The sequence below is a fragment of the Panthera pardus genome, unplaced genomic scaffold, assembly GCF_024362965.1.
Source record: "Panthera pardus isolate Hobbes unplaced genomic scaffold, ASM2436296v1 HiC_scaffold_11, whole genome shotgun sequence".
Classification (NCBI taxonomy): Eukaryota; Metazoa; Chordata; class Mammalia; order Carnivora; family Felidae; genus Panthera; species Panthera pardus.
The window spans coordinates 94,573,517-94,595,655 of NW_026526666.1; the positions used below are offsets into that span (position 1 = coordinate 94,573,517).

At 62.0% G+C, this 22,139-nt stretch overlaps 1 protein-coding gene, 1 long non-coding RNA gene and 1 other non-coding gene across 3 annotated transcripts; 1 reads left to right on the forward strand and 2 right to left on the reverse strand.

The window, feature by feature from the left end:
* ATP13A2 (ATPase cation transporting 13A2) lies at positions 1 to 19,136 on the forward strand. The gene is given in 31 exon segments (XM_053898915.1): positions 1 to 264; positions 6,579 to 6,673; positions 6,775 to 6,957; positions 7,293 to 7,351; positions 7,520 to 7,634; positions 7,896 to 7,975; positions 9,147 to 9,224; positions 9,405 to 9,474; positions 10,241 to 10,375; positions 10,465 to 10,531; positions 10,617 to 10,748; positions 11,572 to 11,727; positions 12,203 to 12,313; positions 12,412 to 12,458; positions 12,543 to 12,731; positions 13,629 to 13,835; positions 14,334 to 14,429; positions 14,516 to 14,675; positions 14,775 to 14,895; positions 15,040 to 15,164; positions 15,870 to 15,955; positions 15,957 to 16,031; positions 16,157 to 16,273; positions 16,399 to 16,478; positions 16,790 to 16,942; positions 17,003 to 17,099; positions 17,909 to 18,132; positions 18,215 to 18,239; positions 18,241 to 18,367; positions 18,461 to 18,630; positions 18,725 to 19,136. Coding segments are annotated over 31 exon segments (3,525 nt in total). The 5' UTR covers positions 1 to 254; the 3' UTR covers positions 18,860 to 19,136.
* Positions 5,626 to 6,849, reverse strand: LOC128775900 (uncharacterized). Its single transcript, XR_008420864.1, has 2 exons — positions 6,746 to 6,849; positions 5,626 to 6,477 (listed from the first exon to the last, which is right to left on the reverse strand). It is a non-coding gene; the product is annotated as an uncharacterized LOC128775900 (long non-coding RNA).
* On the reverse strand, positions 6,358 to 6,491 carry LOC128776007 (small nucleolar RNA SNORA16B/SNORA16A family). The gene has a single exon (XR_008420983.1). It is a non-coding gene; the product is annotated as a small nucleolar RNA SNORA16B/SNORA16A family (small nucleolar RNA).
* Positions 19,137 to 22,139: the final 3,003 nt, after the last annotated feature.

A 22,139-nucleotide genomic window follows, 5' to 3' on the forward strand; every position in this document is an offset into this window, starting at 1 on the left:
GACGTGGGGCCGCAGTGGGCCGGGCGGGGCTTGGCTGCGCTCACACCCCGACTGCGGCACCGTCCCAGCCGCGCCGGCAGCCGGCTCCCGTGCAGGTGCCTCGGACCACCTCGCGCCACCGGACTTCTGCCCCGCACCCCACCCCCCGCCGCCTCCCGCCTCCTGCCTCGCGCCCCCGCCGCGGGGCATCGCGACGCCCGGGCCCGGGCCACGGGCCGCAGCGCCGGGGCCGGCGATGAGCGCGAGGAGCCGGCATGAGCGCAGGTGAGTCCGCGGCTGGGGCCTCCCCGAACAGGGCGCGGTCCCCGGGCCTCCTGGGCCTCCTGTCGTCGCGCCTGCCGTGGCGCGACACCCCCACCGCAGGCTCGCAGGCCAGGGGAACGACCTCCGGAGGCATGCCCGCGCCCATCCCGGCCCCCTCCTGGGGGAGTCGGCGCGGGGACCCTTCCCAGAGAGGCCAGGAGCCCGGGGATGGCGCCGCGCGGAACCGTCGCCTCCCTGCTTTCCAGCAGCCCTGGGGGCTGTGCACGAGGGTGATTGGCGGCCCGCGGGGAAGGGGCGCGGGGAGATGCCCCACTCCCACTGGACTCCCTCCAGCAGTGACGGATGTCCAGGGCGGGGGAATAGGCCGCATGAGTGGGGAAGATGCGTGGACGCCGCCGCATCCGGGGCCTCTGGGTGCTTACTCCTCTTGGATGAATGAAGAATGAATGAATGAATGGGGTTGGAGACGCCAGGCTCCCGAGTCCCTGGGTCAGAGTGCCCTGGACACAAAATGCCACTCCTGCCTCAGGCCTCCAGAGGAAGCCTGTCAACACCCCGGGTCCGAGGACCACACCCTGCCTGTTACCACCCTTCCCAGACCACGTGTCCCAAGCCCACCCTTTTCTGAGTATGAATTAAATCCCACCTTCTGAGAAGGGGCCGCTCTTCTCCAGGAGGAGGGAAGTCTCATCTCCATGTCAGTCACTCAGGCCTCCGCAGAGGGCCCACCAAAGGTCGAGCATCCTGTACAGCCGCAGAAGGCTCAGTTCTGGGCTCTCCCTCCCCACCTCCCACCTCTCTCCCCACCTCCCACCTCTCTCCCCACCTCCCACCTCTCTCCCCACCTCCCACCTCTCTCCCCAACCACCTCTGCCACCCCACCGGAAGCTGGGAGTGCACCGGGGGTGAGGAAGGGGGAAAGCTGAGGAAAGATACCCTCCGAACACCAGACCCAAAGATCGGATTACTACTAGCAGGCTGTTCCTCTCCCCCCCTAGCCTGGCAGAGGAGAGGAGCTTCTGGCCACGGGGGAAGCACAGTGCAGGAGGAGGCAGTGCTGCTGCCCTGGGCCACTGCCAGGTCACCAGCAGGAAGCTGGGGCTTCCGCAGGAAACGAGAGGTTCTCAGATGGCTTTGCAGCCCCTTCACTCTGGAGTGCTGGTGGCATTGCCCCAGGGCTGCAGAGTCAGGCTGGCTTCAAGTCTAGTCTTGACCACCCATATCTGTGTGACTGGACATATTAATCAACCTCTCTGTGCCTCATTTTAAATGGGATCCAAATCCATTGCTTTCACGGTGCGGCTGCGAGGATGAGCTAAGAGGAATGTGTTCCTGCAGAACCACTCATTTCCAGCTTCTGCCCTTTCGAGCTGTAGGTCTCTGGGCGAGGTATCTTGAAGCTTTGTTCCGCAGTTTTCCCTACTGTAAAATGAGATGATAATTGCCCCTCAGTCACTGTTATTCAGAAGAGCAACCGAATCATCCTGAAAAGTATTCTCATCCCGCACCGCACAGACCGCTCTGGGCCAGCCTGAGCTGGCGATACTGAAAGAGATCAGATACTGCCCTGATCCTCCTGTGCCATTCCTGGGGAGCTGAGATGTGACAGGAGATCAACAGGCACTTGCCAGTGTCTTGACAAGTGTCCTGCTGGAGGGAAAGAGTGCCCTAGGCTTGATCTTGCTGGAAGACCAGAGTTTTCTAGGCTAGACTTCTCCATAGATCTGACTTCCTCCTTCAAGCCCCTCTTTCTTTCCTTCCTTCCTCCCGAGGTTGACTGGGAGAGCATCCCGTCCTGAAAGGAGGGGTGTGTGATGGCACCAGGAAGAACTTCCCAGAGGGAACGGTGTTTGGGGCCTGGGGGAAGCGAGCAAACGAGGGTGCCACAGGGTGATCTCTGGCAGGGCCCTTCAAGACGAGGCCCGTACTTCTGCACCTGGCAGCTGACTGGCCCAGAGGCAGGGGCCGGTGCTGTCATGTCAGCGAGACGTGCAGGCGTGCCTCGGCCGTTCGTTCATTCAGTAAACGGTTCCAGAGTCCCAGCCTCGTGCCAGGCACTGGGAGCCGGAGGGGGACGCCCGTGCAGGCCTGATGCTGTGATGGCTGCCAGTGGGTGTGGCTGAGGCGGACAGAGAGGACGGGGGAGCGAGACAGATCCTTTCCAGCTGCGACAAGTCGGTGGGCAAACTGCCTCCCCAGGACTCAGCCTTCGCACCTGTTAAGTGGGGTAAACGGCAGGATGAAAGCAGATCAGGGAAGCGACCCGCTCTGGGTGGCCCGGCGTGCCGCAGGCTTCTTCCCCATCCCCAGCCGAGCGGTTAGCCCGGAGAGGCTGTTGAGTGTGGACCGGGGAGCAGGGGACGCTGTGGGTTTCAGACGGGGTGATGAGGTTAAGGTACTTGCCTCACAAAACACAGCTTGCCTGTAAGGGAGCCAGGGGCTCGGACGAAGACAGCTGTGAGGACGGTAGGGCAGTGGTTAAGGGCGTGGACCCTAGGGGCGCCTGGGTGGCTCAGGCCAGTGAGCGTCCGACTCTTTGGTTTTGGCTCGGGTCACGATCAGTTCAAATGCATCGGTTCCACGCGTTTGAGCCCCGCATCGGGCTCTGTGGTGACAGTGCGGAGCCTGCTTGGGATTTTCTCCCTCTCTCTGCCCTACCCCTACTCACACTGTCTCTGTCTCTCTCAAAATAAATGAATAAGCTTAAAAATTAAAAAAAAAAAAAAAACACGGACCCCTGCGCGAGACCGCCTAGATCGGATCCCGCCACTCACCGGCTCTGTGGCGTCTGGGCAACTTACTTCACCCCTCCCGGCCTCAGTTTCCTAATCTGTAAAATAGGGATAAAAGGAGTCCCCTCTTCATAGAGTTGTGGTGAGGAATTGAGTGAGTTAATGTGTATAAAGCCCACGGAACGATGCCCGGCCTGTGTCAACCTCTTATCACTCCAAGATGCTCTCTGTTTCCCTTACACCTTCGGACCAGCCGAGATCAACCTTAAAGGAGAAACTCCCCACCCTGCCCCACTCGGGGAGCAGTTGTCTGGCAGAAGAGATGGCTGGGGTTCTGGTAGCAACTGGGACTGTCCCCTTTTGAAGTGGGGCGAGAGAAGACTGTGGCTTTTTGGGTGGCCAAGGACCCGCGAACCCAGCTTGCCAGGCTGTGTCACTTGCCCCAAATGCCTGCTTCTCTGCACCCCCCCCCTCCAGGCCCGGAACCCTAGTGATCACCACCCCCAGGCCACACCAGATAGCAGAGGGCCCTCCGCTGTGTGTTGTCTGCAGGCTGCTGTCGGGAAGGGAAGGAAGTGATGCTCTGCTAAGCCTCACTCACAAGCTGGACTGGGCTGGGACCAGAGAGTGAAAGGGACCATCTCAGGAGACACGGTCTGGGACCTGTGTGAACCCCAGGGAAGAAGGCTGACCTGGCCTCCTGCCCTTCCGGCTTTGAGACTGTTGCCGGCCAGACACCCAGGCTGTGTGTGTGTGTGTGTGTGTGTGTGTGTGTGTGTGTGTCCCTGTCCCTGAGCTGACACTCCATTTGTGTTCTGAGTCAGCCAAGTGGACAGGGCAGGGGAGGGACTGGCTGGAGGTGGGGCTTGTGGGGCTTAATTGGTTGTTGACTCATCAGGTTCGGAGAGGCCTAGGGAGGTGCAGGCCATGAGCCCTGGTCTCTGAAAGTGCCCACATGGGCCCCCAAAACACAGGATCTGGCTCCAGCTTCCTGGCTCCATCATTTACCTGGGGCTCTCTGTCCCTCCGAGCCTCAGTTCCCTCATTTGTAAAATGAGAAAAATGAGTTGGCCTCCTCGCGTTGCTGGAGGGTAAAGGAGCGAATTCATAGGGATGCTCCCAGTGGGTCTTGTCTCCCAGGAAGTGCTTATTGACTGTTGGCTGCTTTTTATAGTCATTACCATAGTAATTATTATCCCCGTCGTTACGTGGCGATATGGGGGCTGGGGTAGGAGATCTGCGTGGCCTGATGGGGACCCGTGGCCCCAATCCTCAGGGTGTCCTCCGGTGGTCCAGCAGAGGGAGAAAACCCTGGAGTCAGCCTGCCTGGACTTGCATCCCGACGCTACCGTGTACTTGCTGTGTGATTTGGCCAAGTGACTTAACCTCTCTGAGCCTCCTTTTCTTCTATAGAAAGGGGCTAATAATTGAGCTCCCATGGCAGGGTTATCGTGTCAACCGTGTAAAAAGGGCCAGGAGCAGAGGGTATGTGTGTACAATGGGCCTTCGGAAGCGTTGGCTGTTTGGAAAGCTTCAGAAGCCCAAGTGTTTGGGGAGAGAGCAGCTGAGGGGCTGGGGATGTTTATGACAGTGGCAGCGGCCTGGGACACTCTGGGCTCGTTGGTGGAAACTTCTAGGCCAGGGCTGTGCAGGGCTCCTCTGGGGAGGGGAAAGGATGGGAGCTTGGGAAACCTGCAGCCCGCCCCCACCTGCCCGGCCCTCCCATCCCTCTAAGCGAGCTTTTCCAGAGGCTCCTGCCATTGCTCTGGCAGGTCTGGGGAGGGGCCCAGGCACCTACATGTCTGAACCCCACAAAGGCTGCCTGACAGCGGGAGCCGTGAGCCCACCCCGTCTGTAGCCCTGGAACATTCACTGCCTGCCCGCCCTGCCAGGACCACAGCTCTACAGCTGGGGATACAGAAGTAAACAGAATTTCTGCAGTAGAGCCACCTAGTGCTGTTCTCTGAGCCTCAGTTCTCCCATCTGTAAAATGGGGGTGATAGCCCTCCCTTTGCAGAGGTTAAGTGAGGAACCCTGGTAACTGCTCAGCTGGGACACAGCATCTTCTCTTTGCAGCTGAACCCTCCTCTCTGCCCACCCCACCCCCCCACTGGCTGGGCTCCTCCCTCCCCTCACCCCTCCCCAGTTCCCCTTTGCAGTGGAGGCCCCTTTCCTGGCTGCCATCAGAGGCGGGCCTGACGTCTTGGCTTCTCAGCATCTCCTCGCTGCCAGGACTCTGCCGGGCACGGGAGTTGACCAAGGAGGAGCAGCCCTGATCCCTGCCCTCAGGGTGGGGACCAGACGGAAAAGAGGGGCACATAGCTCCCAGGAAGCTACCAGCTAGATGTGTGAGGACGGTGTGAGCTCAGGGTGCCTCCCCCCAGGGCCTGTCCCCCACCCCATTGTGAGCCGACACCCAGCCAGAGAGAGCCAGACGCACAAAGGAGCTCGACGTGGTGAGTGAGAACCAGTAGAACAGCCAGATCACTGCTATTAGATCCGTCAGACCAGTTTATAAAACAGCGATGCTTTTTACTTCAGTCTTTTATTGGTCAGGCCGGGTGATTATGGGTTCACAGTTGGGAGAGAAACACTAGGGGAATGAGGGGAGCTTGATCACAGACACAGCTTTGTGAGCAGCAGACCTCACTTTATTATTATTATTTTTTTAATGTTTATTTTTGAGAGTAAGCGGGAGAGGGGCAGAGAGAGAGGGAGACACAGAATCTGAAACAGGCCCCAGGCTCTGAGCTGTCAGCACCGAGCCCGACGCGGGGCTCGAACCCACGAACCGTGACGTCATAAGCTGAGCCGAAGTCGGAGGCTTAACCGACCGAGCCGCCCAGGCGCCCCAGCAGACCTCACTCTGAACACAGCATCAGCAACAAGCTAGCGTCTGCAGAATCAGACGCTGCCAGGAAACCTGGGGGCAGCCAGGTCCTGAGGGGGTTGTGCTCCGTCGCGGTCCTGACCCCAGGATCCCCACTCACGGAAAGCGCCACTTCACTCATGCCAGAACCTTCGTCTCGCACAGCTGTGACTACAGTTGTCTTGAATAAGCTTATGGCCCCCTTCTTGTGCTCCTCAGCATCAAGGTTTGACTGCCTTTGGTGCTGGTACTGACACCTTAAGCTTTTCAGGGCAAGGACCCAAAGCACCACACAGGTCTTTTCCAGTACGTGTCCAGCCCGCTCCCATCTGCCCCTCCGGACGGGTCCTTGGTCTCAGCAGGCGAGTTCTCGAGAGCCTCCTTCTGGTAACTATATGCGAGACCCCACCCATGGAACGTTTCTCCTGCCCTCTGGAAACATGCCAGTTTTAGCAAAGGACTCTGCACCCAAGAGTTGGCAGGGACAGCGGGGACTGTCTTTTCCCAAAATGTTGCAGGTCAGTTACAGCAAACAGAACCGTGACCGTCAGGGAGAACAGCCACGCCGGCTCCTTTTTGACCACAGCGGCTGCATGGAAACAGCCGCGGCTTCTGTAGGGGCCACAAAATGACAATGCTTGTTATGTTTAAAGAAACAGGAGCAGGAGGAGCCCCGCCCCCCCGGCCGTGACCTCTCTCCTTTGTGCCCACAGACAGCAGCCCTCTCGTGGGCAGCACGCCCGCCGGTTATGGGACCCTGACGATAGAGACATCTGTAGATCCCCTCAGCTCCTCAGTTTCATCCGTGGTACGTGGGCGGGTGTGGGCAGGTGGGCCCCCCAGACCCCCCGGCTCCTCCTCTAGCCCGCCCCGCCCCCACCTCGGCCTTCTCTGTCGGCGTCTCCGCAGAGGCTCAGCGGTTACTGTGGCAGTCCATGGAGGGTCATAGGCTATCACATCGTGGTCTGGATGATGGCAGGGGTCCCTTTGCTGCTGTTCCGCTGGAAGCCGGTGTGGCGGGTGCGGCTGCGGCTCCGGCCCTGCAACCTGGCCCGCGCCGAAACACTCGTCATCGAAATAAGAGACAAAGAGGTGAGTCCCGGCCGGCAGGGGCAGAGGAGAGGGTGGGGTGGGCCTGGCGCTGGAGAGGGCCCGATGCAGGGGGAGGAAGGCGATGGATCCTGCTCGGGTTCTCAGCCCGATCCGGCCCCGGAATCTCTGTGGGACCTGACACAGGTTGTCCTTTCTGGACCTCAGCTTTCCCATCTGAGCAGTGGGTAGAAGGGACAGGTTAGGTGGCTCCTGAGAGGAGGATCATCTACGTCCTTGATCCCTGCCTTCTCCAGCAGGGGCCACAGGGTGGGCAGGGTGGGGCCTGGGAAGGGAGGAGTCTCCTCTGGGACCAAGTCCACGCCTCTGTGTTCCAGGATAATTCGTGGCAGCTGTATACTGTGCAGGTGCAGACTGAGGCCATCAGTGAGAGCAGGTGAGGCAGCCCATCGCCCTTCCCAGAAGCCCCTGCTCCCCACCGGCCTCCTCCCACAAAGGCTCTGACCCTGGTGCCGTGCACCCCAGGGAGGGACCATGGCTCCGTGGGGATGGGGTGGTGCTGGAACGTTCCAGAGTGCCGCAGTAACCCCCACACCCCTCCCAGCCTGGAGCTGCCTGCCCAGGTCCAGGCGGAGGACGGCCGGAGCCAGGCAGCTGTTGGGGCAGTACCAGAGGGTGCATGGAAGGACACCACCCAGTTCTGCAGGAACGAAGAGGCAGTGAGTGGACAGCTGGGTCCGCACAAGTCCTTACCCGTCCCTGGGCCTCACTTTCACGCTCTATACGGCGGTGGATTGGACTCCACGCTCCCCAGGCGCCTCTGGTTCCATTGTCCCAAATGTCCCGGATGCCGGCTGAGCACCTTAACACATCCAGGCCTCCCTCCCTCTTTCCTGTGACTCTGGCCTCTCTACCCCTGCCCTCCCCACCCCCCAGCTCCTCTTGGGGCTGCTTTCCAGCCTCTTCTCTCTCCTATGCAGCAGCGGAAGCTGCGATACTACCTCTTCCGGGGCCAGCGCTACGTCTGGATCGAGAGCCAACAGGCCTTCTGCCAAGTCAGGTAGGGGTCAGGGCCGGCACGCACACGCTGATGCTGGGCTGGGCGGGAGGGGTGGCATGAGGTGGCCCGGCGGGCTCCCCGCAGCTCTGTGCTTTGGTCCCCTGCGGCGTGAGCGAGCCCCTGAGCCTCTCCAGGCCTCAGAGTCCCTGTAACCGGGACATGAAGAGAATCCATGCCTCCTAGGGTTATCTTGAGGGGGAAATCTGTAAGCTTCGTGTAAAGTCTGGCTCAGCCTCGGGCCAAGGGGGTGACACCAAATCAGAGCTGAGGCTCTGGACTGGGACCCTCCATTTGGGGTCTCGTCCCTGCTCTGCCACCTACTTGAGAAATGGGAGCTCACAACACATCTTCAAGTGCAGGGAGCTTGTGTGGAAGGTGATCCCGGGGAACACTGGGGGGTGTGGGGGGAGCAGGAGGTATCATAGGGAGCTTGGTCCCCTTGGGGATCTTCTCGAGCCAGTGCGGAGCCCGGGGTGCCCTCACCCGAGGAGCGAGGAGGCTGGGGGTACTTCCCATCATCCCCCACCCCCGCCCCACCCGTGTTGGCGGCTGGCTCCTGGCCACGGATGTGAATTCCTTGGTGCTCCCCGGCTCGCGGTGGAGCACCCTCCTGCAGCCAGGAACAACCCGCCAGCGAAGACAGGTGTTTGCAGTGCCAGCTGCGTCTGCAGAGGTGGGCACCCCGCGGACGGGGGGACGGGGCCAGCCCCTGCCACAGGAGGACAATAGCACAAATGGCTGACGTGTTCATCACGACGTAGGTGCCAGGGACTAGCCACGCGCTTTGTGTGGCTTCTATTTTATTCCACCTGTAGCCCTGTGAGGCGGGTGCTGTCACCGTCCCCATTCCGCAGGGGAGGAAACTGAGTCACAGAGAGGTTGAGTCGCTTGACGAGGGCGTCATCATTGTAAATGATACTCCTGTCACTAAATAAGAGTGGTTCTTGTCGGTATTAAATGTTATCAATCATCTCTCATTGTTCTTCCTCGGCGAGGTAGTTTGGGGCCAGTCAGAGGGATGGAAGGAGAAAGTTAAGCCCAGAGTTTGTGAGGAACCTGCCTCCTCCTAGGAGCTCAGTGGGCCCGAAGGGACCTGGAGCCCCAAGTCCCTGGCCTGCAGGGCACCCGGGTCCCATCACCTATCTGAGTAACCCCCCCCACCCCCCCGCAGCCTGCTGGACCACGGCCGCACCTGTGACGACGTCCGCCGCTCCTGCTCTGGCCTCAGCCTCCAGGAGCAAGCCGTGAGGTGGGTGCTGCCCTGGACCAGAGGTTCCCTGCACTCTGGGGACCCCTGTCTTGCTCCCCTGAGTGTGGCCTTGTCTGGGTCTCGGTTTCCCTGGCTGTGAGATGAGGACCTCTGTTGCCCTTGGAGGATCCGGCCGCCGCTCCCCCCCTCCATCTTTTGGCCTCGTCACCTCTCTTGCAGGAAGACCATCTATGGCCCCAACGTGATCAGCGTGCCGGTCAAGTCCTATCCCCAGCTGCTGGTGGACGAGGTAGGGCTGTCCCTGGGCCTCGCCCCAGGTCTGGCCTGGATGGGCTATGTGACCCTGGCCGGGGGCTTGGCCTCTCTGGGCCACTTTCCAGTGGCAGACCAGAGCAGCCGTCCCCTTCTCCACAGGGGAGAGTCATCTCAGACCCAGCCCCATCAGCTCAGGGCCAGGACTTGGAGGCTCTGATCCAGGCTGAGGCTGGGAAGAGAGGCCCGGAGGCAAAGCCACAGGGGCTGGGCTTCTCCTGCGGGTGAGAGCCGTGACTCTCTGTGCTTAAGCCGCTTTAACCGTCTGGCAGCCGTGGAGTAGGGACACTCGGTTCATATGCAAAGAACCCAGGCTTCAGAGGGGTGACACGGCATAGGGGACAAAGGGATCCCTCTGAGGGATCTGAGCCCTCTGAGCCAGAGGCAGACGCCCCTGAAGGGGAACAGACTTCAGGAGTCTGGCCCGATGTAAACCCCAGGCAGCCACTCGGGAGCTGTGTGGTTTGGGGCAAGTGACTTGACCCTACTGTGCCTCAGTTTCCTTGTCTGCAAAATGGAGTGAGGGTAGCATCCACCCCGTGGAATTGTCATCACCATCGGACGGTACTCAGACGCGGCGCTTAGCGGGGGCCTGGCATGGAAATGCCCGCGTCCTCCCTAGAGCAGAGAAGCCGGGGGCTCGAGAGCTGTCCGGATGGGGCTGAGCAGGGAAACGGCCCGGCCCGGGGCTGCGCTGGCCCGGGGTCACGGGCCCTGATGCTGCCTCCCCGCCCCTCCCCCAGGCACTGAACCCCTACTATGGGTTCCAGGCCTTCAGCATCGGGCTGTGGCTGGCGGACCGCTACTACTCATATGCCCTTTGCATACTGCTCATCTCCACCGCCTCCATCTGTCTGTCGCTCTACAAGACCAGGAAGGTGAGTGGTGTGAGGGGGCCGGGGCGGGGCAGGCGGGTCCCCAAGGGGGCCACCGCCTACCCACTCCCCGCGTGTCCCCCTGCCTGCAGCAAAGCCAGACTCTGAGGGACATGGTGCAGCTGTCCACACGGGTGTGCGTGTGCCGGCCCGGGGGAGGTGAGCGCTGGGGAAGGGAGGGGGCAGGGCGGGGGAGGGGGGGGGCGCCCTGGGCCGTGCTGAGGCCCCCTCCGCTTGCCCGCAGAGGAGGAGTGGGTGGACTCCAGCGAGCTGGTGCCTGGAGACTGCCTGGTGCTGCCCCAGGAAGGCGGCCTGGTGCCCTGCGACGCTGCCCTGGTGGCTGGGGAGTGCATGGTCAACGAGAGCTCGCTGACAGGTCAGCCCTCCGGGTCTTCCTCCCCTGCCAGCAGGCCCCTCTGCTCGCATCGGGGACATTGAGGTTTTTCTTTTGTGCTCAAGTCACAACCCCGGGGTCGGGTCGGCATTTGCTAATCCTACATGCTCAGGCACTCAGTAAGAGATTGACCCTCGGGGCACGCCTGGGTGGCTCAGTGGGTTGAGCCTCTGACTTCAGCTCAGGTCATGATCTCACATGTCGGTGGGTTCAAGTCCCTCGTGGGGCTCTGTGCTGCCGGCTCAGAGCCTGGAGCCTGCTTCGGATTCTGTCTCTCTCTCTCTCTCTCTCTCTCTCTGCCCCTCCCCTGCTTGCGCTCTCTCAAAAATAAATGAACGTTAAAAAAAAAAAAAAAAAGATTACCACTCTGCCGTACAGCATGCTCGGGGCTTTGTAGAGGTTTAGTCCCCACGCCCCACCCTGTGGTTTATTGGCTTGAGTTATAAAAGGAGTACAGCTTGTTATAAAATAATTCCAACAGAATGAGAACATCCTCCCCACCCCCTGCCCCCCAACTATGTGGACACGAGTGCACACCCACTTTCCCGTGTTCCCCGCGGGAGGGGTCCCGGTACCTGGCTGGCACACGGCCTTGCAGGGTTGCCTGACTGTCTCTTTTAGGTCTTTTGCCCTCTCTCAGCCTCAGTGTCCCTCTGTGTAAAATGGGGGCAGTGGTTTCTGCACACATGGTTCCCAGAGTTAAATGAGACCTAGGGCTTTAGGAAACAATTCGGTGCTTCACTCTGGTCGGTGGGAAGGAGTGGCATGGAACCCCCTCACCAGCTTCGTACCGCGTCCCTTCCAGGGGAGAGCGTTCCAGTGCTGAAGACGGCCCTGCCAGAAGGACCGGTGCCCTACTGCCCCGAGACCCACCGGCGGCACACGCTCTTCTGTGGGACCCTCGTCCTGCAGGCCCGGGCCTTTGTTGGACCCCACGTCCTGGCAGTGGTGACTCGAACAGGTGGGAGTCCGGGACGCAGGGAGGGATGCTGGGCTCGTGACACCGGGCAGGGCGGGGGCCATCTCCGCTGCTGTCCTACCATGGGACCTGAGACAAGTCCCACTGCCAAGTTGGGGTTGGCTGATGTGGGCAGGGATGTGGCCAGCAAGGAGGAGCCCACCCCTCCGGAAGGGAGCAGCCCCGTACGACACCGGCAGGTTCTTGTCGTGTGGGAATGGGACCCGGTGTCACCAGATCTGAGTGTTTCAGCACAAGCCACATATCTGAATTTTAAGTGAAACCACCCACTTTATAGATAACTGTCCGTTCATTCCGGTTTTACTGAGCCCTGTGAGCGCCGGGCCATCACGAGGAACCCCAAACTGGATGATTCCTAATCCTGGGAGCACCACATCTCACAGCCCCCAGGCGCGGTGGTGGAGGGGAGGGGCCGAGAGGACCCGTCCTGACCCTCGGCCTCCCCGGCTCCCCCCAGGGTTCTGCACAGCCAAAGGGGGCCTGGTGAGCTCCATCCTGCATCCCCGGCCCATCAGCTTCAAGTTCTACAAGCACAGCATGAAGTTTGTGGCCGCCCTCTCTGTCCTGGGTGAGCGTCCCCCTGCATTCCCCTCTGCTGGTGGGACGTCCCAAATCCCGTCCCAAATCCCGTCCCAAATCCCGCTGAGTCCCTTGCTGTCTCCCCAGCTCTCCTCGGCACTATCTACAGCATCTTCGTCCTTCACCGCAACCGGGTGAGTCTCAGGGGGCCGGGTGGGGCCCGGCAGCGGGGACCCGGGGCCGGCCTGGCCCTTGGCGTTCACGGTGCCTCCTGCCAGGTGCCTCTGAATGAGATCGTGATCCGCGCTCTGGACCTGGTGACGGTCGTGGTGCCCCCCGCCCTGCCAGCCGCCATGACCGTGTGCACGCTTTACGCCCAGAGCCGGCTCCGGAGTCAGGGTATCTTCTGTATCCACCCGCTGCGCATCAACCTGGGGGGCAAGCTCCAGCTGGTGTGTTTCGACAAGGTGGGGGCCGCAGGGCAGGGGGCCCGGGCGCCACGGCCAGGCCTCCGCACCCGTGTCTCATTCGGCAACGCTGACCAAGGGCCTGCTTGGTGCCAGATCCTGTCCTGGGGGGGGAAACCCTTAGAGATACCACCCCCCCCACCCCCCACCCAGGTCCCAGCCGCGTCAAGCTCACGGCCTGGCGGATGAGCTGTCCGAGATCATTCAGGCTTTTCCCCCGTATTGCTCTCAGCGCTGAGACCCAGCAGAGACCCCCACGGCGATGTCCCCCCACCAGAAAGCACAGAAAGCTGCAGACGATGTGATGGGCTTGGGGAAGGAAGTGAACGGGGTAATGGGACGGGTGCTACTTGAGGTCACTCCCTCAGGGAGATGGCAGTGAGGAAGTCTTCGCTGGGAGGCTGGGCCACTGGGGCAGGGCCGGAGAAGCTGAGCAGACCACGTGCCTGAGGCAAGAGGAGCAGGGGGGAAGGGGGCAGGGCGAGATGGGGGGGGCGCCCTTGTCGTCAGAGGCTGGTGAGCCCCGTGGAGGAGTTTGGACATTTAATTGTTCTGAGGGCACCGGGGGCCACAGAGGTTTTAAGCTGATCGTGTTCACAGAGCTCCCCGGCTGTCCCTGGGCCGCGGGAACACAGCCTGGGGCGTGCAGGCTGGCGCCTGCCTCGCTCATCCATTCAGCAGGTACACCGAGCGCTGCGTGTGGCAGGGCCCCTTCCTGGCACCGCATCAGATGGGTGATAGGGTAGCAAAGGGGCCTCGGGTGGGGACCCGGCGGCAGTGGTGCCAGACAGAGGAAGTGGGGGCTGGGGAGGGCGACTCTGGGGCGTGGGCGCCCAGCGCAGCCGCACACGGCTCAACCCGAGGACTCACCACTGGCCTGCCCCTTGCCCCCTGCAGACGGGCACCCTCACGGAGGACGGCTTGGATGTGATGGGTGTGGTGCCCCTAAAAGGGCAGGCGTTCCTGCCTCTGGTCCCGGAGCCCCGCCGCCTGCCCGTGGGGCCCCTGCTCCGAGCGCTGGCCACCTGCCACGCCCTCACCCGGCTCCAGGACACCCCGGTGGGCGACCCCATGGACCTCAAGATGGTGGAATCTACTGGCTGGGTGAGGAGCAGGGCAGCCCCTGCCTCTGGGCAGCTGGGCTCTCACGGACCCTGCCCGGTCTCCGTTCCAGGACGTCAGGTGGTGTCCAGTGTGCCGCCGTCATTAATAACAATGTGGCCAAGGCCACACACGAGCACCTACTGTGTGCCAGCACTCCGCTGCACAGGCCTTGTCTCGTGCTCCTCCTGTAGCCCAGGAAGGAAGCTTCAAACCTGCCTCACAGGGAGGAAGGATCGGGCTGAGGGAGATTTGGAATAACTTGTCCCAGGTCACCCTGCAGCTTGTAAGTGGCAAAGCCAGAGTTTGAACTTGGGTCCATCCGACTCCAAAGCCCGCGCTCTTGACTTCCCGTTCCATCCAGTCTCCCATGGAGGAAGTCTTCCTCCAATCTGATCTGAATCCCGCGCCGCCTCCCTCCGTGGGCCAAGGATTGGCCGCCCCGGGGGCCAAGCCGGTGCCCAGCCCGTCAGATGCCAACCTTCTCCGCCCGCCTCGCAGGTCCTGGAGGAGGGGCCGGCCGCAGACTCGGCATTCGGGGCCCAGGTCCTGGCGGTGATGAAACCCCCGCTTCAGGAGCCCCAGCTGCAGGGCATGGTGAGTTGCGGGTGTGCCTGCGGGGCGCGGGGCGGCCGGGGTGGGCCCCACAGGCCGGCCCTTCAGCCGCCCCTCCGACTCTGCAGGAGGAGCCCCCGGCACCCGTCAGCGTCCTCAGCCGCTTCCCGTTCTCGTCAGCCCTGCAGCGCATGGACGTGGTGGTGGCGTGGCCGGGGGCCGCGCAGCCGGAGGCCTATGTCAAGGGCGCCCCTGAGCTGGTGGCAGGCCTCTGCGACCCCGAGACAGGTGCAGGGGGCGGGCCACTGACGGGAATGGGGTGGGCACCCGGCCTCTGCCCCTGGCCCCGCCCCCCCCGGCCCGGTGACACCTGCCTGTCCCTGGCAGTGCCCACGGACTTCGCCCAGATGCTGCAGAGCTACACGGCCGCCGGCTACCGCGTCGTGGCCCTCGCCAGCAAGCCGCTGCCCATCGCGCCCAGCCTGGAGGCCGCTCAGCGACTGACCAGGTGGACCGTCCCCTGTCCCGCCCCTTGGGGACTGCGCACCAGGCCCAGGCGTAGGCAGCGCCCTGGGAAGGTGTCCTTGCCCGGTGGCTGGCAGAGGGGCCTTGGCCACCGCCTGACCTCTGACCCAGCTCTGGCGCCCTCCAGGGACACCGTGGAGCAGGACCTGAGCCTCCTGGGGCTGCTCGTCATGAGGAACCTGCTGAAGCCGCAGACCACGCCGGTCATCCGGGCTCTGCGGAGGACCCGCATCCGCACCGTCATGGTGACAGGTACCCCGGGCAGCAGGGCCTGGGTCAGGAGGGCAGAATCTACCCCGTCACGGGCAGAGGGAAGGGCGCGCCGCGTCCCTTCTTTTCGGACCCCGGCTTCAGGCCGGGGCTTTTTCAGACGTTTCGTGGATCTTCACAACGTCCCTCCCAGGGGGTAACTGTCCCTCCATTCGATGGATGAGGCAGGCGAAACTCGGGGGGGTAGAATGACCTCCAGAGAGTCCCGGGGTGGTGCTGATCAGCCTGGGTTCCAGCCCGGCTCCAAGTCCCGAGTTCCAGCTCCACCTGTAGGAAATGGGGGAAGTTATGTCAGCCTCGAAAGTGGTGACGATTTCATGGGGCAAGGAAGGAAAGACTCTAGCCAGGGCAACACGGAGGAGCCCAACAGGTCTGCGTCCTCGTCCTGGTCCTCCCCACCCTCGCACGCACACGCTCGCACGCACACCCGCCAGCGAGGTCCGGCAGCACCGAGTAGTGTATGTGGAACTTGAAACCCGGGTGCCCAGTTTCCCCTAAGCCCTTCGATACCTGGTTTTCTAGAAGAGGAAAGTGGGGTTCAGAGACGTTGATGTACCTGCCCGAGCTCACCCAGCCAGCTGTGATAGACACACTGTGTCTGGCCTCAGTTTTCCCATCTGTAAGTGTCAGGGTGAGGACGGCCCCCCAGATAGCACCTGGGCCCTGACCTCGTCCCCACGCTCCTAGGGGACAACCTGCAGACGGCCGTCACCGTGGCCCAGGGTTGCGGCATGGTGGGCCCCCAGGAGCGTCTGGTCCTCATCCACGCCACCCCCCCCCGAGCGAGGCCGGCCTGCCTCCCTTGAGCTCCTGCCACTAGAATCCTCCACGGCTATGAACGGGGCTAAGGTGAGGCTGAGCCGGGGTTCCAGCCGCACCCCCCACCGATGACCCCCGCCCCCGCGTCACCTGACCCGGGCCCCAGCTCTCCGGGGTGGGCAGGGGAAGCTGAGCGGAGCTTCCTGGGCCCCCAGGATCTCGGCCAGGCCGCAAGCTGCACCTTGGAGCCAGACCCCCGATGCAGCCACCTGGCCCTCAGCGGGTCCACCTTTGGTGTCCTTATGAAGCACTTCCCCAAGCTGCTGCCCAAGGTAGGGCTGCCCCCAAGCCTCACCCCTGGTCGCTCTACGCCACCCCATGTTCTCCTCCCTCCTCGTGGCTCTCCCGCCCCCACCCTACAGCTGCCCCAGCCTCCCCTGTCTCCCTGTGCTCTCAGGTCCTGGTCCAGGGCACTGTCTTCGCCCGCATGGCTCCTGAGCAGAAGACAGAGCTGGTTTGTGAGCTCCAGAAGCTTCAGTGAGTACATGTGGGACCTGCAGGGGGCAGCTGGTCCGTGGTGGTCGTGGTGGTGCACGAACACCTCAGGCATTAAGGATGATCCTCACCCTCCGGGAAAACCCAAGCAGCTCTCCTGGGTCCGTGATGCCGGAAGCAGTAACTGCCCCTGTTTGCTGAGCCCCTGCTGTGTGCCGGGTGCCGTGCAGGCAGCAGGGACCCGGCCAACCCCACCTTCTGCCAGCAAGCCCATGGGAGGGGAGGGGGGTCACTTCACAGACACGGAGGCTCCTCACCGGCTCTGGCCATTCCTGCACACCTCTCTGCGTCAGGTACTGCGTGGGCATGTGTGGGGACGGCGCCAATGACTGCGGCGCCCTGAAGGCGGCCGACGTGGGCATCTCACTCTCCCAGGCCGAGGCCTCTGTGGTCTCGCCCTTCACCTCGAGCATGGCCAGCATCGAGTGTGTGCCCATGGTCATCAGGTGAGGCGGGCAGGGGCCAGTGGGCCAGGGCTCATCGGGGCCCGTCGGCCCGCTACCCAGGGAAGGCCGGTGTTCCCTCGACACATCGTTCAGCGTCTTCAAGTACATGGCTCTGTACAGCCTGACCCAGTTCATCTCCGTCCTGATCCTCTACACGGTGAGTAGTGATCTTGCCGCCCAGAGCAGGCCCACGGCCAGGACGCTCGGCAGCGTGGCCGGGAGCCCAGCGGGTTCTGGAATGGACGGTGCCGTCTCCCATCCTGCCCTGCCGCGTTCTGGCTGTGTGGCTTAGACGACTCCTGAGCCCTGGGTCGCACAAGGCTGAGCTCAGCGCCTGGCACACAGTAGGTCCACAGAATGACCTGGCGTGCTGGCGTTTCGCGCCTGCCCTCCGGGAGCTGCCATGCCCGAGGGAGACTGAGGCAGAGCCCAGGCAGGGACCGAGGCAGGCGTGGGACGGAGAGCCAGGGTCGCTGCGCCACGGATCCACCTGTTTCCCTTCTTGCCCTGGCCGAGACCTTGGCTGTACCCGTCACACCCTGCCCGGAGGGGTATCTCCCCCGCGCTGCTCTGAGCACACGCAGCTCACCCCCATGGAAAGGAGGTGACCCCACCGGGCAATGCAGATCTCGTACGAGCCTCTGTCCCTGTGTCCACCAGGACCTGCGTCCTCTACGGGCAGAGCCGAAGCACCCCCTTCAGCCTGGGAGGGAGCTCCCCGTGGGTAGGAGGAACCTGCCCTCTCAGATTTAGGCCCCCCTGCCTTCTCCCTCAGACCGGGAGAGGGGCTCCCCGAAGGCGGTGCAGTGTCTTCTCCATCAGACTAGGCGCTTCCCGGAGGCAGGAAGGCGCTGCCTCCCCATCAGGTTTTGGGCGGAACGATTCCCTTCCCATCGGACTGGTTGGGCGCAGGTCTGGTGCCCCCCGCTGCTACCTGCCCCTCTGCCCTCCCTCCCCTGCTGGCAGATCAACACCAACCTGGGCGACCTGCAGTTCCTGGCCATCGACCTGGTCATCACCACCACGGTGGCAGTGCTCATGAGCCGCACGGGGCCGGCGCTGGCGCTGGGGCGGGCGCGGCCGCCGGGGGCCCTGCTCAGTGCGCCCGTGCTGAGCAGCCTCCTGCTGCAGGTGGCCCTGGTGGCCGGCGTGCAGCTGGGGGGCTACTTCCTGACCGTGGCCCAACCCTGGTGAGTAGCGAGTCCGCCCCCCAATCCCAGCCCAACCCCCTCCTCCACGCTCGTTCCCTGACCCCGGGCTTTGCGCCCCCAGGTTCGTGCCCCTGAACAAGACCGTGCCCCGCGCCAGACAACCTGCCCAACTACGAGAACACGGTGGTCTTCTCGCTGTCCAGCTTCCAGTACCTCATCCTGGCCGCCGCTGTGTCCAAGGGGGCGCCCTTCCGCCGGCCGCTCTACACCAACGGTGCGGCCGCGGAGCGGGGCGGGGCGGGGCGGGGCTGGCGTGGGTGGAGTGGGGAGGGGCCCACCGGCCTGACGGACTCCCTCCCCCCTCCAGTGGCCTTCCTGATGGCCCTGGCGCTCCTGGGCTCCGTCCTGGTGGGCCTCCTCCTGGTCCCTGGCCTCCTGCAAGGCCCGCTGGGGCTGAGGAACATCGCTGACACCTGCTTCAAGCTGCTGCTGCTGGGCCTGGTGGCCTGCAACTTCGTGGGGGCCTTCATGCTGGAGGTGGGGCGCACCCTCGGTTGGGGCTGGGGGGGGTGGGCTTTCAGGGTGGGCTCGGCCGCAGCTGCCCCTCCCACCCTCTCCCTGTCCTCCGCAGAGCGTGCTGGACCAGTGCCTCCCGGCCTGCCTGCGGCGGCTCCGACCCAAAAAGGTCTCGAAGAAGCGTTTCAAGCAGCTGGAGCGGGAGCTGGCCGAGCAGCCTTGGCCACCGCCCGCCGAGCCCGCGAGGTAGCGCGGCCCCGTCCGCACACCGGACGCCGATCTCCCTGCCTCTGAGCCACCGACTGGGACCCGTCTCCGGAGACACCACCGCCACCAGCTCGTTGCAGCCCGGAGGCTGGCAGATGTCCTGCTCCTGCCCCCGGGTCTGCCCGGCCCAGCGTTCCCTGCCCTCGGCCGGGGAAATGCTGTCGTCCCCAACTTCAGACCTCCCGTGTACACATGACAGCTACCAATGCCCCCAGAGCCTCTGTCAGTGGAACAAATAAAGTCATGATATTTTCCTGGCACGGCCGTGGCTGTCTCCTACGTGGTACCGCTGACCGGGTCCCCGGCTGGGAGCCCCTGGCATGTGTCCGCTCTGAGCACCTCAGGTCACGGTGGACGACTCCCCTCTCCGGGCCTCCGTCTCCTCGTGGGACAGTAATGTTTTCAGGTTGAGCAGTGCCTGGTCCTCCGTTAAGCATCTGGGGTTTTGTTTTCTCTCTTTTTTTAATTAATTTATTTATAATAACGAGTTGGGGGAAGGGGCAGAGACGGGGAGAGACAGGATCCCAAGCGGTCTCCGCACCATCAACGCGGAGCCCGATGCAGGACCTCAGGAACCGTGAGACCGTGACCCGAGCCGAGATCCAGAATCGGAAGCTCCGAGGCTTAACCGACTGTGCCACCCAGGCGCCCCTCCAACAAGCATTTTGTACGCATCGTCTTTTAATCCTTACGACTGCGGCATCTGATTCCCCTTTTGCAGATAAGGAGACTAAGGTTCAGAGGTCACACAAGTTGCCGGAGGTGGGGCCAGATCGCCTTGACTTCAGTACCCGCTTGCCACGCTCCTGTGCCAGCGCCGAGGAGGCATCTGACCGGGGCAGTTCCCTCCTATCCGCCACCCACCCCCACCCAGCATCCTGGGCCGTGTTTGTGGTCCAGCTCTGAGCCATGTCTCCCAGCCCGAACCACATGCACTGTCCCCCCGGGGAAGGGTGGGTGCTTCTGACCTCATCCCATCAGTGGGACCCTGGCCAAGCCCCACTCTGGAGATGTAACTCGGTCATACCGAGTGCTGGGCAGAAGAGAGTGGGAAAGAAAGACTGCTTCCTGCCCTCCAGAAGCCCCCCCGCCGACCTCATTCCTGGGAGTCCTGGGACCATCCCTGGCCTCCCCTTACAGGAACTGAGTAAATGTTGAATCAAACTGAGCAGAAAGGATGTGGGGTGTGAAAAAGCAATTTTCTTTTTTTTCGGAGTAGAAATTTGTTTTTGTTTTTTTTTTTAATATTTTAATCTTTTATTTTTGAGAGAGTGAGAGAGAGAGAGAGAGGGCAGGGGTGGGGAACAGAGAGAGAGGGAGACACAGAATCTGAAGCAGCTCCAGGCTCCCAGCTGTCAGCACAGAGCCCGACGCGGGGCTGGAACCCACAAACCGTGAGATCATGACCTGAGCCGAAGTCGGACGCTTAACCGACTGAGCCACCCAGGAGCCCTATTTATTTTTTTTTTAATTTACATCCGAGTTAGCATGAAAAAGCAATTTTTTTTTTAATTTTTTTTTTTAACGTTTATTTATTTTTGAGACAGAGAGAGACAGAGCATGAACGGCGGAGGGTCAGAGAGAGGGAAGCACAGACTCTGAAACAGGCTCCAGGCTCTGAGCTGTCGGCACAGTGCCCGACGCGGGGACTCGAACTCACGGACCGCGAGATCATGACCTGAGCCGAAGTCGGGCCGCTTAACCAACTGAGCCACCCAGGTGCCCCGAAAAAGCAATTTCTAACATGAGGCACATCCACAGACCTCCTGTACCGGGCACGGAGTCGTCACCAGCAACAGTTCGGGGTGGTGGAGGCTGGAGGACCCGGGGAGAGGCTGGGTTCGAATCCCTCAACCGATTGGTTCACGCATTTATTGGACAGTCATGTGCCAGGCACAGGTGCTACCACAGTGTACAAAAGAACTTGGCCTAGGGGAGCTGGGTGGCTGCGTCACTTAAGCGTCCGACTTCGGCTCAGGTCATGATCTCGCAGTTCATGGGTTCTAGCCCCGTGTCGGGCTCTGTGCTGACAGCTCACAGCCTGGAGCCTGCTTTCGATTCTGTGTGTGTGTGTGTCTCTCTCTCTCTCTGCCCCTCCTGTGCTTTCTCTCTCTCTCTCTCTCTCTCTCTCAAAAAAAAAAATAATAATAATAAATAATTTAAAAAAGAAAAGAACTTGGCCTCTGCACATGTACCTTGTAACCTGGTGTGAGAGGTGAACAGACAGAGCGAATCTCCAAGGTCATGAGAGCACCCACACCCACTACCCCGCTCCCCAAGTATCTGCCGCCTCTGCTTGGGTCCTTAGGGCCAGGGGAGTGGGTAGAAGCAGCACAGAGAATCTGGGGGCCAGGACGTGAGAGTGGCAAGCTCTGGGGCCTCTGTTTCCCCTTTTTGTCAAGTGTAGGGAACAGCATTTCTGCCAGGTGTTTCTGCCTCTCCTACCCTAGAGGGACTGTGCCTGGAGCAGGCAAGGGCTAAGGGAGGGCAGGGAGGGCTGTGCTGGCCCCCAGGGCCCCCAGGGCTCCAGGTAGCAGAAGCCCCTGCTATTCGGTGATAGACCGTGGAGAGGGGGTGGCAGGTATTCATTCATTTGCCAAACCAGCACCGGGGAGCAAATGATACACGAGACATATCGAGGTCCTGCCTAATAGGATTCAGAGTCCAAGGGCTAGGCGGTTGTGGGGTGCCTGACTGGGGGCAAGGAGACCCCCACGTCCTCCCAGCCTGAGCCCCTGCCCCAGGTTCAGGCAGGGCTGAGGACTGGCCCAGAGGCAGGAACCTACCCCACCCCCCCACGCGGGCTCTCCCGGGAGAATTGAGTGCACGTTCATTCATTCCGTTAATGTTCACCGAACAGCTGCTCTGAGCCTGGCGCTGTGCCTAATGAGCATCAACAGGGATGAGCGAAAACAGACTTTGTCGCCGTCTTGCTGTCTTCGTGTGGCGCACAAGCTCATGAGCTCATCTGGGAGAGGAGCAGGATTCACATGGTCACAGACATAGGGCAGCACGACAGCTGTGAGCACTAGAGCAGAAAGTGCTCAGGGGCGGAACGGGGAGAAAGGGAAGGCTCCCCTGAAGAAGGAGGGTTTGCTCTATAACCGGGAGGAGGCAGACCTCACCAGGGTTCCAAGAGGAGGAAACAGCTTGAGCAAAAGTCCTGAGCAGGCAGAGGAAGGGGTTTAGTGAGAGATTACCAAAAGGCCATTGTGGCTGCACGGAACCAGGAGGCAGAGCCAGACGGGAGGGGAAGGGTAGGA